The sequence below is a fragment of the Talpa europaea genome (assembly GCF_964194135.1).
Source record: "Talpa europaea genome assembly, chromosome: 14".
NCBI lineage: Eukaryota > Metazoa > Chordata > Mammalia > Eulipotyphla > Talpidae > Talpa > Talpa europaea.
This window is the reverse complement of record NC_140082.1, coordinates 3,301,535-3,316,640: the sequence shown is the minus strand read 5'-3', so window position 1 is coordinate 3,316,640 and position 15,106 is coordinate 3,301,535. Positions and strand designations below refer to the sequence as shown.

At 46.3% G+C, this 15,106-nt stretch overlaps 1 protein-coding gene across 1 annotated transcript in view; it reads right to left on the bottom strand.

The window, feature by feature from the left end:
- Positions 1 to 2,333: 2,333 nt before the first annotated feature.
- Positions 2,334 to 15,106, bottom strand: part of MPHOSPH9 (M-phase phosphoprotein 9) — a gene marked incomplete at both ends in the record, with an annotated part of 40,937 nt that continues 28,164 nt past the window's right edge. The window contains 9 exons of the mRNA XM_084253171.1: positions 2,334 to 2,435; positions 5,327 to 5,395; positions 5,657 to 5,901; positions 6,575 to 6,678; positions 7,399 to 7,519; positions 8,267 to 8,407; positions 9,818 to 9,993; positions 10,625 to 10,759; positions 14,689 to 14,790. Of these exons, the coding sequence (XP_084109297.1) occupies positions 2,334 to 2,435; positions 5,327 to 5,395; positions 5,657 to 5,901; positions 6,575 to 6,678; positions 7,399 to 7,519; positions 8,267 to 8,407; positions 9,818 to 9,993; positions 10,625 to 10,759; positions 14,689 to 14,790 (1,195 nt within the window). The remainder of the gene's footprint in view (positions 2,436 to 5,326; positions 5,396 to 5,656; positions 5,902 to 6,574; positions 6,679 to 7,398; positions 7,520 to 8,266; positions 8,408 to 9,817; positions 9,994 to 10,624; positions 10,760 to 14,688; positions 14,791 to 15,106) is intronic.

Here is a 15,106-nt window from a genome sequence, read left to right as displayed (position 1 = left end):
GCACACATTAACTGCAGCGACTACTGCTTGTGCTGGAACATTTCAGTTTTAACTGGGGGTTCCCAGAGGGAGGAGGATGGCAAGGCATTCCCCCACCTCAGGAGGCTTCAGAAGGGAAAGGAAGGGACAGATGCAGGTGTGAGGAAGGCATTAACTCCATCTGCACTTAGAAAGGCACTTCTCAGACGTGGAAGATTCACGAACTGCAGCTTGGGCCCAGCTGGCAACATAAGCAGGTTCCCTCCCTGGGGTAACAGCTGCCTGTTAGGATGACCACTTTTTCTGCTTTTAGAGGTGTTTTTAAGTCCAGGGGTCATGAGCTAAGCGTGACCTCAGCAGACTGCCACAAGGATTTTCCTTTGCTTCCCCATTCATGGCTAGAGAGAAAAAAAAATTTCCACCTTTTTAATAAGCAACTGATACTTCCAATCTATTATTACACACTTCAATCAAAGCATATGGCATCTGCAAGAGGCACGTTTTTGATGGGGTTTAATCTCTCTTCTCAAATAAGCCAATACAGACTACTAAAAAGATAATTCCTTGACAAGATAAAACTATAATCTCTTTTGAAATGGCAATTTCCTTAAGTATGTAGCAGGTTTTACAATAAACATAGGAACGAGATACCAGGTTAGCTTTTAATGTCACATACAGAACACATCAAAGGGATTATTACCGGAAGGTCGATCCCCTTATCAGGTCTTGACAAAGCTCTATGAGGCTCAATCAAAACAAACATTTTTACTACAACTAGGTGATCGGAAGAGAAGAAAAGGCTAGGGGAAAATACCAAGAATAAAGGCACTTGATTCTCTTGACAAGTAATTTTGATTACTTGTTTGGTAACTGGTTTCAGGAACTAGGAGCAAAGGCTCAGTTCTGGAGAAGGTGCCAGAGAGGCAGCTGTCAGGTCCCCTCCTCCCTGAGAGTCCTCTCAAGCTGAGAAGGGAGCATGGCTATGGTGACCAGGCCTAGAGATTGGCCAGGCGACGCTTTGGTGAGGGGTACGCAAGGGATACGAGATCCGGCTCCAAGACACGTGGGTCCCCGTCAGGCTAGCAGCTAGGTTCTAACACCTGCTATTGAGAGCCACATGCAAGGGAGTAGCAGCTCAAAGGGAAACCAGAACTTATACCCTGAGCATTTTCAATGGGAATCAACTGTGAAGGTTTGGGATGAGCCTGTTAATCAACATGTACCCAGTTGGGGTATGTGGGCAGCGCCTCGAGTGGCCACCAAAAAGTGGGCAGGGGCATGGGTTGGAACTGACCAGCAGAGAGGCTACACCCCTGCCGGGAGAGCCAGGAGGTGCTGAGTGAGGCAGTGGGCATGAGGCTGCAGCAGGGCCCAGTCAAAGGCAATGAGCCCGAGCCCCACACATTGCCTGGGCGTTGACAAGTCGAGCTGGGCCTTGCCCCAAACCTGGTGTCCCATGGCACCTGCTGGGGGTTCCTCTCCTATGTGGAAGGGGTGGAGCGGGTGCAGAGGGGCTAACGACGTCTGCGTGCCAACATGACCAATAGCTGAGGCCAAGTACACTGAGGAAACCAGCGCTGAGTGGTGGCCTGTGTGTCACCAAAGTTCGGTCTGTCAACTCACTGGCCAGGGCCGGCGGCAAAGGTACACTCAGGAGGGGCAGAAAGCCACAGCTCTCCATTTGGCTGACTTTTCCCAAAAGGTGCTGTATGTATGACAAAATGAGAGAACTTTTCTTTCCTTACAATAATGAAGTTTAAAGGAAACAAAATACATTACCATGTAGTTTTCCAATATTCCATTACTTGCAATATTCCATTATTTCGATTCTAATATTCACCCTAAGATAGAGGTTTCAACATTTTTTTAAAAAACTAAACAGTTAAAACTCAGTGTGCACTATAATTTTTTTTTTTTTTGCATTCAGCATGTACTAGTCTATCATTATGGAAGCTGCTCTTAGCATTTATTGTCAAAAAAGAACCATATTCACAATGTAGAACAAGTTTATAAAACCAGTGTGCAAAGTTCATTGTAAAAGGGTAACACTATTTGTTTAGAAACAAGCTGCCTCCTGTTTACATTTTCTTATTCTTGATATAAATTGGAGACATGTACTATTTAAAAATAAAACTTTTTAAATAGTAAAATATACAAGAGATTCCTGAGCATAACAAAAATATCTTGAAAATATGTGGCCATTTGAAGTATAAAATAGCAAGTGTAAGAATAGCATGATTGTAAAACCACCGTTTGAAGGCTTACAAACAGTACAAAATAATTTGCGTCTTTTCTGAGTGCATAATTATACATTAGTGCAAACAAAATGTCTCAAAATTTAATGCCTACAAATCTCAAAGATTTGCAGAAGTGCGCAAAACATGGAACTTCTTTAATGTCATTCGAACAGAACCCAGTTCTCGATTAATCCTTTCCAAACGATCTTCCAGGGCTTCCTGAGTGAAAATAATGGGAAAAGTTTCATTAGCACTCTTATGACAGGTTGATTCTATAATTACCGCCAAATTGACTTGACTTTTAGCAAAAGAGCAAATATGAACATTAAAATTATTTTATTTCTTTCACAAATCATTGTATCATTTATTATTTTCTTTAAACTAAAGAACGAGAATCAATTTTCCAATCATTGAAAATAACTGCTGGGCCTCCCCTGGTGGCACAGCGGTTGAGAGCTGGGCTGCAAAGCTGCCCGCAGTCTCTGCAGCGCCAGTTCGATCCCCCGCCACTGGGGAGGGTCCCACATGGCGCGCAGACCTCTCCTGCCATGCCCACTGCTCCCCTCAGCAGTGTATTTCGTCAGTCTGCCTGTTCTGTTCCCCACTCTGGCTCCGGTGAATCCTCTCACCCTCCCGCAATTCTGACTGTACCCAGTGCTTGTATAAATAAATAAATAAATAAATCTTTAAAAAAAAAAATAAATAACTGCTGCCCTTTAAAAATATTCTGTGTCTCTGGTGCACTAAGCAGGCAGACTTCCTGGTGAAGGCCAGACACCCAGCAAAAAGAGGTAACAGTGACTACACTGGACAGGACTCAGAGGTACCTCACAGCAGAGGAAATGGACACGTGCTCATAGTTCCCTGATGTGTAAATTAAGTAACTTTCTTCTAACAAAATTTCTAAGTTAAAAGGGAGCTGAAAAGCACTTTTTCAAGGAACAAGAGATTTCATAATGAATCAATATAACAAAACTTTATATACATATAACTATTGTTAAATAAACAATACTTAGAATACATTTGTCATTGTTAGATAAAAGTTTTTCAGTATTAACGCCAATTAAATCGTGAAAGAAAACTGACTTTCTTTCTCTTTAACAGGACTACTTTCTCTTTAACAGAACAGGCAGATCTACTGAAATACACTGCAAAAAGTAAGCTTGCTTTTCCTGCCAACATGCACATCGTATTTGTGAAAAATACAGAATCAGAGGCCTCCCTGGTGGCACAAGGGGTTAAGCACCGCACTATGAAGCAATTTGCAGCTTCCCCTCCCCTCCCCCAGCTGGCCAGGGAGCCACCACAAGGCCCAGACCGCTGCTCCCCTCAGCAGTGTATTTCAGTCAGTCTGCCTGTTCTGTTCCCCACTCTGTCTCTGGTGAATCCTCTCAACTCCCCCCACCCCCACATATCTGGCCTGTACCCTGTACCCCAGCTCTTGTATACATAAATAAATAAATCTTTTAAAAAATTTTAAAAAAAGAAAAATACCCAATCAAATTCTCTGCTTCAAAATGTTTTTCAGTTGAGCTTTTCTTCTTCAAAAATATCCTTCTATGACATTAAGATTAATGAGCAATATTTCAGCAGATGCACCATATTTACCAATATTTTAGTATAAATGTAGGTTCTTTCTAATTTTGGGTATCATAAATAATACAATGAATCATCTTAAGCACATCTGCACATGTAAGTGTTGCTTTAAGACTCACTCTCAGAAGCAGAAACTCTAGGGCCCAGGAAAGGCAGGGCCCTGGGCTGGGTGTGGTACACGGCTTCCTGACAGCTTCTGCTATGAGCCTGGAACTTTTCTTTTGTTATTCATTAGTGAGGTTAAACATGTTTTATTTTTTTTGGCCCAATTTTACTTTCTTTTTTTTTTTTTTTTAAGATTTATTTATGCATATAAGAACTGGGGTGTGAGACAGAGGTACGGGGGGGCGGGGGTGGTGGTGAGAAGATTCACCAGAGACAGGGTAGGGAACAGAGCAGGCAGATCTACTGAAATACACTGCTGAGGGGAGCAGCAAGTGAGACAGGAGAGGTCTGCTGTGTCATATGGGTTGCTCCCTGGCCAGGGATCAAACTTCCGCTGCAGTGGTTGGCGATAGCTTGACAGCACTGTCTTTAATCCTTGCGCCACCAGGAAGGCCACCCCAATTTTATTTTTTTGTATATGAATTGTATGTAGGTATCCTCAGCTCCTTTTTCTGCCATTTTTCTTCTTTTGGACTAAATAAAATAGCTTTGACATATATGAACAGAAACTAATGCCCTGTCTTATTTTAAGAGATATAATAATCATATAAAAATATATTAAACAGATATTCTAGTTGATTCAGAGCAGCAACCAGTTTCCTTCCACCTTTCTAGAAATTATATTAAGAAGTGTTTCAAGTAGAGTAGTTTCACAAATTGCTGAATAAAAACTTTCAGAACAAGAAAAGACATGGTAAGCTGAGGACATGAGTGCTAGAAAAACACCTCTGCTCTCTGCTGTTTTCTCTGTGTCTTTCAGTTCTTCTGTTATTACAGATCAATGTGAAAAGGATCTTATCCTATAAAGGCACGAAAATCAAAGCATGCAATTATGAGATATGTCCTTGCTGCTATTATGTCCAAAATGTTACAAAAGAGCAGATTTTAAATGTTCATACATTTTAATTCGCTTTGAAAAGCAACTATAAGAAACACTCCAGCTCTGCTCTCACATCCACATCTCCCAACCGCAAAGTGCGACAGTTTTACTGTTTACTCAGTGGGATAGGGTTCAGAAATAAATTACAGACAGGAGGGAAATGCAGACACAAACAAGGAGGTTTAGTCTGCAAGCATCACCTTAGCACAGTCTCATAAAAGGCGTACTGTCACTAGCGCACAGCTTAGTTTCTTGAAAACACAATGGCCAAGAACACCTGGTTCTTGAAGGATGATATCAGTTTTTATTCCTGAAAGCCAGCATGTGGTTCTAAACATTTTCCTGTAAAGGCAAAGTCTGACCCACAGCTTCAGTGTGCCCACAAAACCCAATTTGAAAAATCCTCCCGGGCCTGGGGGGTGCTGACCAGCAGCAGCATTTACAGCAGTCCCAGGCTACGACACTTCACCTGATTTAATCTCATCTGCAGAGTGACGCGTCCTCCAGCAGAAGGCATTCGACTCAGCGCTGCCTCGATCTGTCAACACACAAAAAAACGTCTAAATAAGAATACAGAATTCCAATTGCTGGCCGAGAGGTCTGTCGCAGAGTGGAAGACATGGCTTCCGCCTCGTGTCTTGCCGGCTCTACCTCCGCCCAAGGCCCCTGTCGCAGTAGGGGCCGAGGACAGCCCCACTCACACGCTCACTTCCCGGTCGGGTCTGACTCAGCTCCTCCTCGCTGGTCCTCAGACATGAACGTTGAGGTCAGAAAAACATTAAATTTTTGCTGCTTTTACCTGATCTTTTTCTTTTGTAAGTTCGTCAAAAAAGCGCTCTGTTTCAGCAAGGGTCCTAATTTTCGCTGTATATTCAAAGTCAACACCGTGAGCCGCCGCCTCAGGCCTGCACGGCTCGCAGCTGTCCGGCTTGCTCCTCTCCCAGGCTGAGCGCGCAGACGCCGCCTTCACCCCGCCCAGCGGCACTTCGGGGAAACAGCCGTGATCCACATGGACGATGGCAGCTTTTTCTGAATATTGTTTTTCTGTCAAGAAATAAAAGAGATTGCTTTCTTCTCTATCAATTTTTGCAGCAGATCGCACACAATACTAAATGTCACCCAACGTCACACTCTGGAAATGGTGGCTAAATGATCAAAAAAGGTCATGAAAAGAGATGTAACTGTCCTATTTTCTCCACAGGAGCTCCAAGAGCCCTGCCCTCAGTCTGACAACCTGCACAGCTCCCCCAAATGAGCGGAAGCCACTGTTCTGTAAATTTAATGAACTTGAAACTTACAGAGATAAAAAAGTTTAAAAACCAAAACACATGGAACAGACATACACAAACACTAGAGGATCAACATTTGAGGCCCTACCCAACTGATTTCACACAAACTCTGCTACAAACTTACAACATAAATGATAAAAAAGAAAAAATTACCCAAAGCCCCAGTTGCATATAAATTCTAGAATATAGAAGGAGAGAAACAAGGTGAACAGCGAGGCCCTGGCAGTGACAGCAACGCCCCTGGACCCCGCGTCCCCACTATTCCACGCCAGGCCACCGCTGACGTGCCGTGTGCACACCCGAGGGCTCACTGTCAAAGGCCCCTGGGTAGAAAAATATTTGCTAAGCGCAGGACATTGCAACATTTAGAACCTTGAAACTCACGAAGTGACTAAACCCATAATTGATAATGTTTTAGAAAAAGATACCTTCCAAGTCAGCTAGAGGAAGAAACTGGAGTTGCTTTCTTGGGTTGGTACGTTGTGATGGAGTCACAGGAACAGTATCTAAATCATCCAAAAGTATATCAAATCTATTGAATGAAGCAAGTTACTTGTGAGAAGAAAATGTTGACTGATTTTCCCTACCTCTACTAGAAATATGAGCTGGCACCCAGTTAACTCACATATTTACACATTTTGTAAAAAGAAAGCTGGTAATAACACACTCGTCTAAAATGGAAATGTGATTTTCATTTTCCAGCACCAAGTTACAGCTCCATACTGGAGCCTAAGAGCATCTACTCATTCGTGACGTCATTTGACTTTTTTTATCATGACCTTGGGAAATAAGCAGGGCAGGTCTCATCCCCATTGACAGAGGAGGAATCTGAGGCTCAGAGTGCTTCAGGGATAACCCCACGCCCCCATCCCTGGGAAGAGACATCCAGCTCAGCCCCGACCAGGCCACAGCAGGCAGCCCGCTGCTACCCTGCACAAATGGCTCAGAAATGCCCCTGTGTCAGAAGTCTTTTCAGGAAAACAAAGAATTATCATTCTACATCCAAAGGCTGGAGGGGTTTGAAGGCAGTATTGAAATTTAGTAGTAGTCAGTTTACATTGGTTAAAAACTATTTTCACATATGTATTTATATAATACTGTCTGCTCTTAGTATACCAATCATTTAAATGATTTAATTCATCTACAAGAGCCACTGGCAACTAAAACACTAGTGCTAGCTAGAAGCCTAAATTGACATTTTAAAAGTCATTAATATATATATTTATTTTATTCTATAATTGTAGAGACTTACCGAACTGGACTGTTCTCGTTTTTGCTAAGCAGATGACTAAATCCTGGGGACAAATTTTCTTTAGGGGATCGCTTTGGACTATAAGCCACAGTCACTGGTGTTAACATAATCTCTCTTTTCGCTACAGAAGAAAATGAAGAGGAAATATTCTTTTCCTTCCATGTAATTTACGCTATGTTGGCAGACACACTTTTTCAGTACTTCTTTAACTTTAAAAGGAATACAATTTCATTGCTAAACTTTTTGAAAGACAGAAAAGATTATACAAAACAGAAAGGATTCCTAGCCCTAGCATCAAGAGGGAGCCACTGCCCACCACCAGTGCACCAGAAGCAGTTTCTGCACTCCAGCTCAAAACTGGTTTTTCAGGATTTTAGAAGTCGACTGGAAATAAGAGGGAACACAGGTGCACCTGGAGAGGTTCCGCCAACACGATAGCTCCCGACCCCCCAGCCGTGGGAACACAAGACACGAAGCCCAGAGGAAGACTCGGGTCGACGTCGACGTCTGCCAGTGACCGGCTGCAGACAGGCCACTGGCGCCAAGGGGCGTCAGGCAGGCACGCGCAGCAGCAGCACCATGGTTGGGCTCGTGTAAGCCTCCTTAGGAGCTCTCTACAGTCTCAACAACCAGAAAGCGCTATTAGGGGCAAAACCACCTGCCGGACACAAATCTATCTCCCTCAGAAAGCGGCGCGGAGTCTCCGGTAGGAGTTCTCACGTCCCCGCAGACAAGGTCAGCACGAGAAGACCACATCTGGGGGGCCGCCTGGGCATACGGGGTGCCAGGCAGGAGGAACAGGAAAACACTGGAGGGGAGTCTGGATCGACAGCCTTTGAGTCCCGAGATGAAGACAAGGAAATCTTACTTGGGGTGCTGGGTTTCCGGTTTGAAGGTGGTAGGGAGGACGACCTCTGCGAGGCGGAATTAAGTCTCTTTGGCCTCTGTTGGGCATATTTCTCGGGGGACCGACTTGCACTGATTGAAGTTTCAGTTTGCTGGGGATGTGCTAATTCTGTAAACAAATTTGAAAAATTAAAATTATTTCAAAAATCAAACAATAGGGCCTCCCTGGTGGCACAGGAGTTAAGTCTCAGCACTATGAAGCTATCGGAGCCACTGCAGCGCAAGTTCGATCCCCAGCCACAGAGGTGACCCACATGAGCAGCAGACCTCTCCGGTCTCAACCGCTGCTCCCCTCAGCAATGTATTTCAGTAGATCCACCTGTTCTGCTCCCCACTCTGTCTCTGGTGAGTCCTCTCACCCTCCGCACCTCTGGCCTGCACCCCAGTTCCTCTACGTAAAAATTAAATCTTAAAAAATCAAACAGCAACCCGTCTTCGATTATCTGCCTTTATTAACAGATGGCTACATGAAGCTGGCGAGTCTTCTGTCTAGGTTGCAATGATTATTTGCAAATGCACCACATTATGATGATACAAATGCTTATGAAGAAAAATGTGGGAGACTATAATTAAATCATTCTGGTTCCCTGTTTACAACTGACATTCAAGGTAATTTTTCAAGAGAGTTTATTTTTAGAAAACAGGTCGCTAATTTATTTAGTAGGAGACGCCACGTTGGAAACGCACAGCGGAGGGCGTCCACGATGCACTGCAGGCCCACCCGTGCCAACACCAGACACAGGATGGGAGACGCTGAGCCCTGCACCTGGGAAAGACAGTATTAAAGATACTTCTTGTCCCGGGAAAGGGGGCGGGCGGGGAAGGTCAGGCGCCAAGAAGAAAGAACGAGGAGGAAATGTGATGTCTCATTAGGGAGAGCGATGTCTTCAGGACTTTGTGATGTGTGCAGGACAAATGGAGGTCCAAATTTTTAAAATTTCCTTAAGAATGCCACATAAGGGCCTCCCCGGTGGCGCAGTGGTTGAGCGCTGGGTTGCGAAACTGCGCGCGGCCTCTGCGGCGCCGGTTCGATCCCCGGCTGCTCCCCGGCCACCAGAGGAGGGTCCCACATGGCGCGCAGACCTCTCCTGCCGCCCGCTGCTCCCCTCAGCAGTGTCCTTCGGTCCTTCTGCCTGCTCTGCTCCCCGCTCTGGCTCTGGCGAATTCTCTCACCCTCCCGCACTTCTGACTGTACCCAGTGCATGTATAAACAAACAAACAAATAAATAAATAAAACATGCCTCTATTTAGAAAAAAAAAAAAAAGAATGCCACATAAATATTTTTAATGATCAGAACGTAATATATGATTTGTTTTGTATGAAAGGTACACGTTATGCCGTGACTGTGATAAATTAACCCAGAAATTCAATTACCTACAAAGCAGGGTTGATACAACAGAAAAATTAGCTTTGTATTTCATTATTTGAGGAATTTCATTTTAAAGAAGGTAATGGAAGTGGAGACAGCAGAATGTAAAATCCAGACCTACGCACAGAGAGTAAAATACGTACTGTGGGAAGTGCTCTCTTTCTCTGTCTGCGTGCCCCAGTTTTTAAATATTTTTTCTTCATTAAATTCTTTTAAAGCTCTCATGATTGGTGTGTCTGAAGTCTCTCTCTGTTTCTTTATCAATAAGCTTGCTGGTGAAACTGCAGATGGAGAATCCTTTTCCGGAGGAGAACGGGACCTTAAATAGTAATTGTTAAGACACACGCTAGGGCCCGCCTATCTGTCCCCTGCACACACGCCGAGACCCGAGTCCTGGTGTGGTGCTGGGGGCGGGCCTGAGGGTCACCAGACGACCACAGGAGGGGATCCTCACCATGGGAGGGGACTCCAGGGAAGCCACGTGAGGACACGGCTAGGCCATCATGGGGCAAAGGGGCCTCACCAAAACCCACCCTGTGCAGCCCTGAGTGGGTGCACCCAGACTCCAGGAGGGGGTCCACACACCTGCTTTCTCAGGTGCCTGTCCACAGGGACTGTTAAGGCAACCCAAACCAAGCCCCTGTGTATGGGCATCAGGGTGTGAATGGGAAACCTTGCCCACGCCAGTGCCTGCCCCGGAACACACAGGGTCTGCTGCCACGGAGGGTGGAGGGACAGAGGCTCCGGCCCGGCTAAGGGGAGCAGGAGGGTCAACGCCCTGTCTCAACCACCAGCCCGAGGCCACCGTCAAGTGAAGATCAGATGCTTCACGACGAAGTCCTCAGAGAAACAAGATGGCTCTGCAGACTTTCCTGAACACCGAGAGGCAGCTGAAATCCTTAAGAGAACAGCAGAGTTTCTAAATATGGTCTATGACAAAATTTTCTTACCCAGGAACACAGGGCTCCTCCAGCTGGTGGTCCATTCTGCCCTCCTGGGGGTGCAAGGGCTGGCCGGTGAAGATGGAGTACTCCGCCCCCGGGATCAGCCACTTGCGCCGGCCGACATCCGCGGTAGCCAGCGTGCTGTGTGGGGAGAGGCGCACTTAGCCTGGCCCAGCGAGTGCACGTGCAGACAACCTGCTCTCAACGGTCACCTACACAAAGTCCTAAATCTGCATGCTCGAAACACTCTTCCTCTAGCGACTCAAGCTGTTGTACAGTTTGGTTTTTTTTAAAGATTTATTTATTCGTGCATACAAGAACCAGGGTACAGGCCAGAGGCACAGGAGGGTAAGAGGATTCACCAGAGACAGAGTGGGGAGCAGAATAGGCGGACTGACTGAAGTACACTACTGAGGGGAGCAGAGGGGAGAACAGGAGAGGTCTGCTGCGCCGTGTGGGTTTCTCACCAGCCGGCCAGGATCGAACCCGCGCTACAGGGGCTGTGGACAGCTTCACAGCGCTGTGCTCAACCGCCTGTGCCGCTTGGGGAGGCCCTATGTTGTACAGTTTTAAGATTTGACTGAACTGTTATTTTAGGTTTCTGTGACTCCTGAACACTCCTGACTGTCAGACAAGACCAGGTAGTCCCCACCCAGGGCTCTGAGAGCCCCCAGGTGTCCAGTGCCACCTGCTTGTCCTGACACTCTCCAGCAGCTCAGGGCTGAGGCAAGCGTGTCCCCCTACCTCTCCAGGCCAGTGTTGTCCAATAGAATGTTCTGTGCAAACAGAACTCTCTCAGGCCACACTCGAGTCACTGCTGAGGACTAGAAATGCGGCTGGGGAGACTGAAAGCCAATTTCAAAACATCATTTAATGCTAATTAATTTAAATAGCCACATGTGGCTATTTGGCACTACTGGTTTGAACAGTGCAGGTCTAGAATGTTCTTATGAAAGTTCATCTAAAGTTCAACACTAACGGGTAGCTCACTGGACCTCAGAACTTGTCTCCTTTTTTGCACCCCCTCCCCACCCACATCTGGGCAGCTTCAAAGTCCACACGGCTCTCCAGTGACATGATTCCTCTTCAGAGAACATGCACTGCACCTGGTCTCACTAGGGACCCCTCCCCCGCAGATGCTCCTACTCACCCGCTGGGCATCACCACAGCCCTGGGACCTCACCTCCACTGTGGCCTCACCTTTTCTGTGTCCCACCTCTCCCCGCGCGTCCTCTCCTGCGGTGAAGGCCCTGGTCGAGCTTTGCTGGAAGCAGGGTCCCCACTATGCAGAGGGGCGTTACTGCAGTGTCTGTCCCCAGTTCAGCACACCCCACACCGCTTCTGTGATCAGCCACCATCTCGCACCCTCCACTCTCCTCAAAGCACCCCAGTCCGGACCCTCACGGGGAGCAGTGGCTCCCACGTTAGAGAGGAAACAGAAACGATGAGGCCAGAGTCCCTGGCACCCTGTTCCCTCTCCCAGCCAAGCTTTTTTAGCTGCCTCCTTTATCTATTTTCACTTCCACTCCCAGCCACTCCTTTCCTCTCGTCCTCAATTTTTAAATGAGAGATACTTCAAATATTCTCAGCTGATCTCAAAGAATACCGTAACGACCACTCACCCAAATCCAGCTTTAACCAATACCAATCTAGAACATGTTTGTAAATGTACTACATAAGTTACACAGGCCTGGCTTTTTTAAACTACACAGAGGGCGCAGTGCACTGACTCCTCCACTGCTGCCTTCTCCACTAAGTGTGGCTTGAGAACCACCCACGCCAACACGTGCAGCCACCTCACCTCGGGTGTGAGCACGCCCCGGGCCACTACGCCTTCTCCTCTCGTGGATGTTTAGTTTGTAACACATAACTTTTCTCCGATGCTAAAACCAGTAGCGTAAGAACTTTCCTCAGGCAACAATCTACAACCAGAACTGGGGCTTTGGGGTGCACACATCTTCAGTCCCACTGGGCATCGTCAATCCCACTCAGGCAAGAAATATAAAATAGTCCCAGTACACATGGACAGACAGACAATCCCAGGCACTGGCCATCTGCTCTACAAAGCTTGGTTCTCTGCTGTATGTGTACGCGCACACGCACACACACACACACAATACACACTAGACTCTTAAAGAAGAGATCACTATAGAAACATCTGAAACTCTCTGTACCTCCCTGATCCTCATTCCTCCCAAAAGCAACCTGCATCTGAAGGCAGTCTGCGTGTGCAGGCGGACTTTAAGGTGTTTTCAGATACGTATCACATGCAGTTGTGGAGACCTATCTGTAGGTGCTGCCGTCAAACTAAACAACGTGCTATTTCTTCTGCAACTAGTCTTTTGTTGTTCCAATTTATGTTCTTAAGAACATAAACAGTCTAGTTCGGGGGTCGACAAAGGTTTTCTGTAAAGAGCCAGACGTGAGTATTTCAGGATCCATGTATCAGACAGCATCTGTTGAGAAGTCCTCAGCTTTGCTACACAGTGCAGGGGATGCGTAAGTGAATACGCTTGGGTGTGTCCCAATGAGATATTCTGCACATGGACGCTGAAATACGCACACATTCTTTTTTATGTGTCACGAAACATTATCCTTTGATTTTCGCTGTAGAGACCATCCTTTGCCCACGGGCCTCGCAGAGACAGGAGCAGGCTGAGTGGTCGAGGGCTGCAGCTGCAGATTGTGATGCGAAGATGTTCCACAAAGCGTGGACATGCCAACCCACAGACAGTCACGCGTCTCCCTTGTTCTTCAGGGAACTCCCCAACCGGCCCGCCTCCCGCCGTCTACCCCACGGCTCTCCCTTCACCGACACCCCAGGCCACCTCTCACCACACACACTTCACTCCCAGCCACCGCACAGCTTATAGCATTATCTAGAGACAACTGAAAAATGTGCAGCTCCAACCTAACACCTTATTCTGAGTTCTGAAAGCAAATTTATAATCATCTGAATGATTTCCACTTGGGAGTCACATGAATCTTAAATGCAAATGCCTCTTGTGGAAGCCCTGGTCCCTCCCAGGGTCCGCTCCCGCCACCTCTTCCCTCCCCTGCCCATCGTCACTCCATGTTCTGTGGACTCTGTCTCCGGAGCCTCTCTTAAATCCTTCCCGTTTGTCCACTTGTGTAAACACCCAGCCAGCACAGCTCTTTCCCAGCACTGCAGTCACCTGCCGAGTTTCTGTTTCTCTTTTCCTTCCCATCTTCAACTCTTGGAACATTTAAAAAGTAAACATCAGATGACGTTTTATTATATAAAGCCCTTTAAAGGCTTCCCAAAGAACTCAGCATGAAATCAGCTCGAAAAGCTGGGTCTGTGCTTCCATCTAGGGCTGCTTTCGCCGTGCCAGGCATATCCAGGCCCCACTCACCCCCTTCCCACCCCTCAAACAGAAAGCTGAGTAAGCTCTTCTCTCCCCCAGGGCTTGGAAGGGTCAGTTTGTCTGTCTGCAACATCCCTTCCCTCCACACCTCCCTCCTGGGCACCTTAACACACAGCTCACCTCTTGGTGATGAGTCCGACTATTAAATTATAAATCATCTAAAATTTATAATTTAGGGCCTCCCTGGTGATGCAGGGGTTAAAGTCTCAGCACTATGAAGCTATCTACAGCCACTGCAGCATGAGTTTGATCGTGGCAAGGAGCTACCCACATGGCACAGCAGACCTCTCCTGTCTCCCCACTGCTCCCCTCAGCAGTGTATTTCAGTGGATCCAGCTGTTCTGCTCCCCACTCTGTCTCTGGTGAATCCTATCACCAATCCCCCACACACACCTCTGGCCTGCACCCCAGCATAAATAAATCTTTAAAAACAAAATAAAACAAAAACACCCCAAGTCACCTTATTTCTATCTGATTCTGCCTTTTCCTCATTTTGGCAAATGTTTCCGTACAGAAGCTTTTATAATATCTAGTAACCAGACATTTTTACATCCTAAGTTCTATAATGGCTAAGTTCTAACCCTTACTTTCTTATGATTTAGACAGATGAGATGAGTTTGTAAGTTCAATAAAAGGGTACACCTATTTTTAGCTTGACAGAGATTAAACAAAATAACTTACTTGGCACGTGAGGGTCTCGTGGGAGTTCTAGAATCATGACGAAGACTTAACATATTCTCATGCTCTACTTGCTTGACCTGAGCTTCAAGTTTTGAAATTGTTCTAATTTGGAAGCAATAGGATAAATTAAATACATTGTCAACAAATTTAAAATATAACTCAACTACAAATTACTTAAACAACCCTTCTAGAAAAGGGGAAATAAAATACCCCTTTCCTTTAAACCGCTTCCATTAAAATACCGCTACCATTAAACCTGACAGAGAGGAACACAAACAGGAACAGCAGAAAGGCAGATGCACCCAACCCCGCAAAGGAGCAATCCAGACTAACCCAAGGGGCAGCAGAGGCTGGGGGTGCCAAGTAGGACTGTGTGGGTCTGACACAGGGCACAAATTTTAGGGAAACACACTTTCAA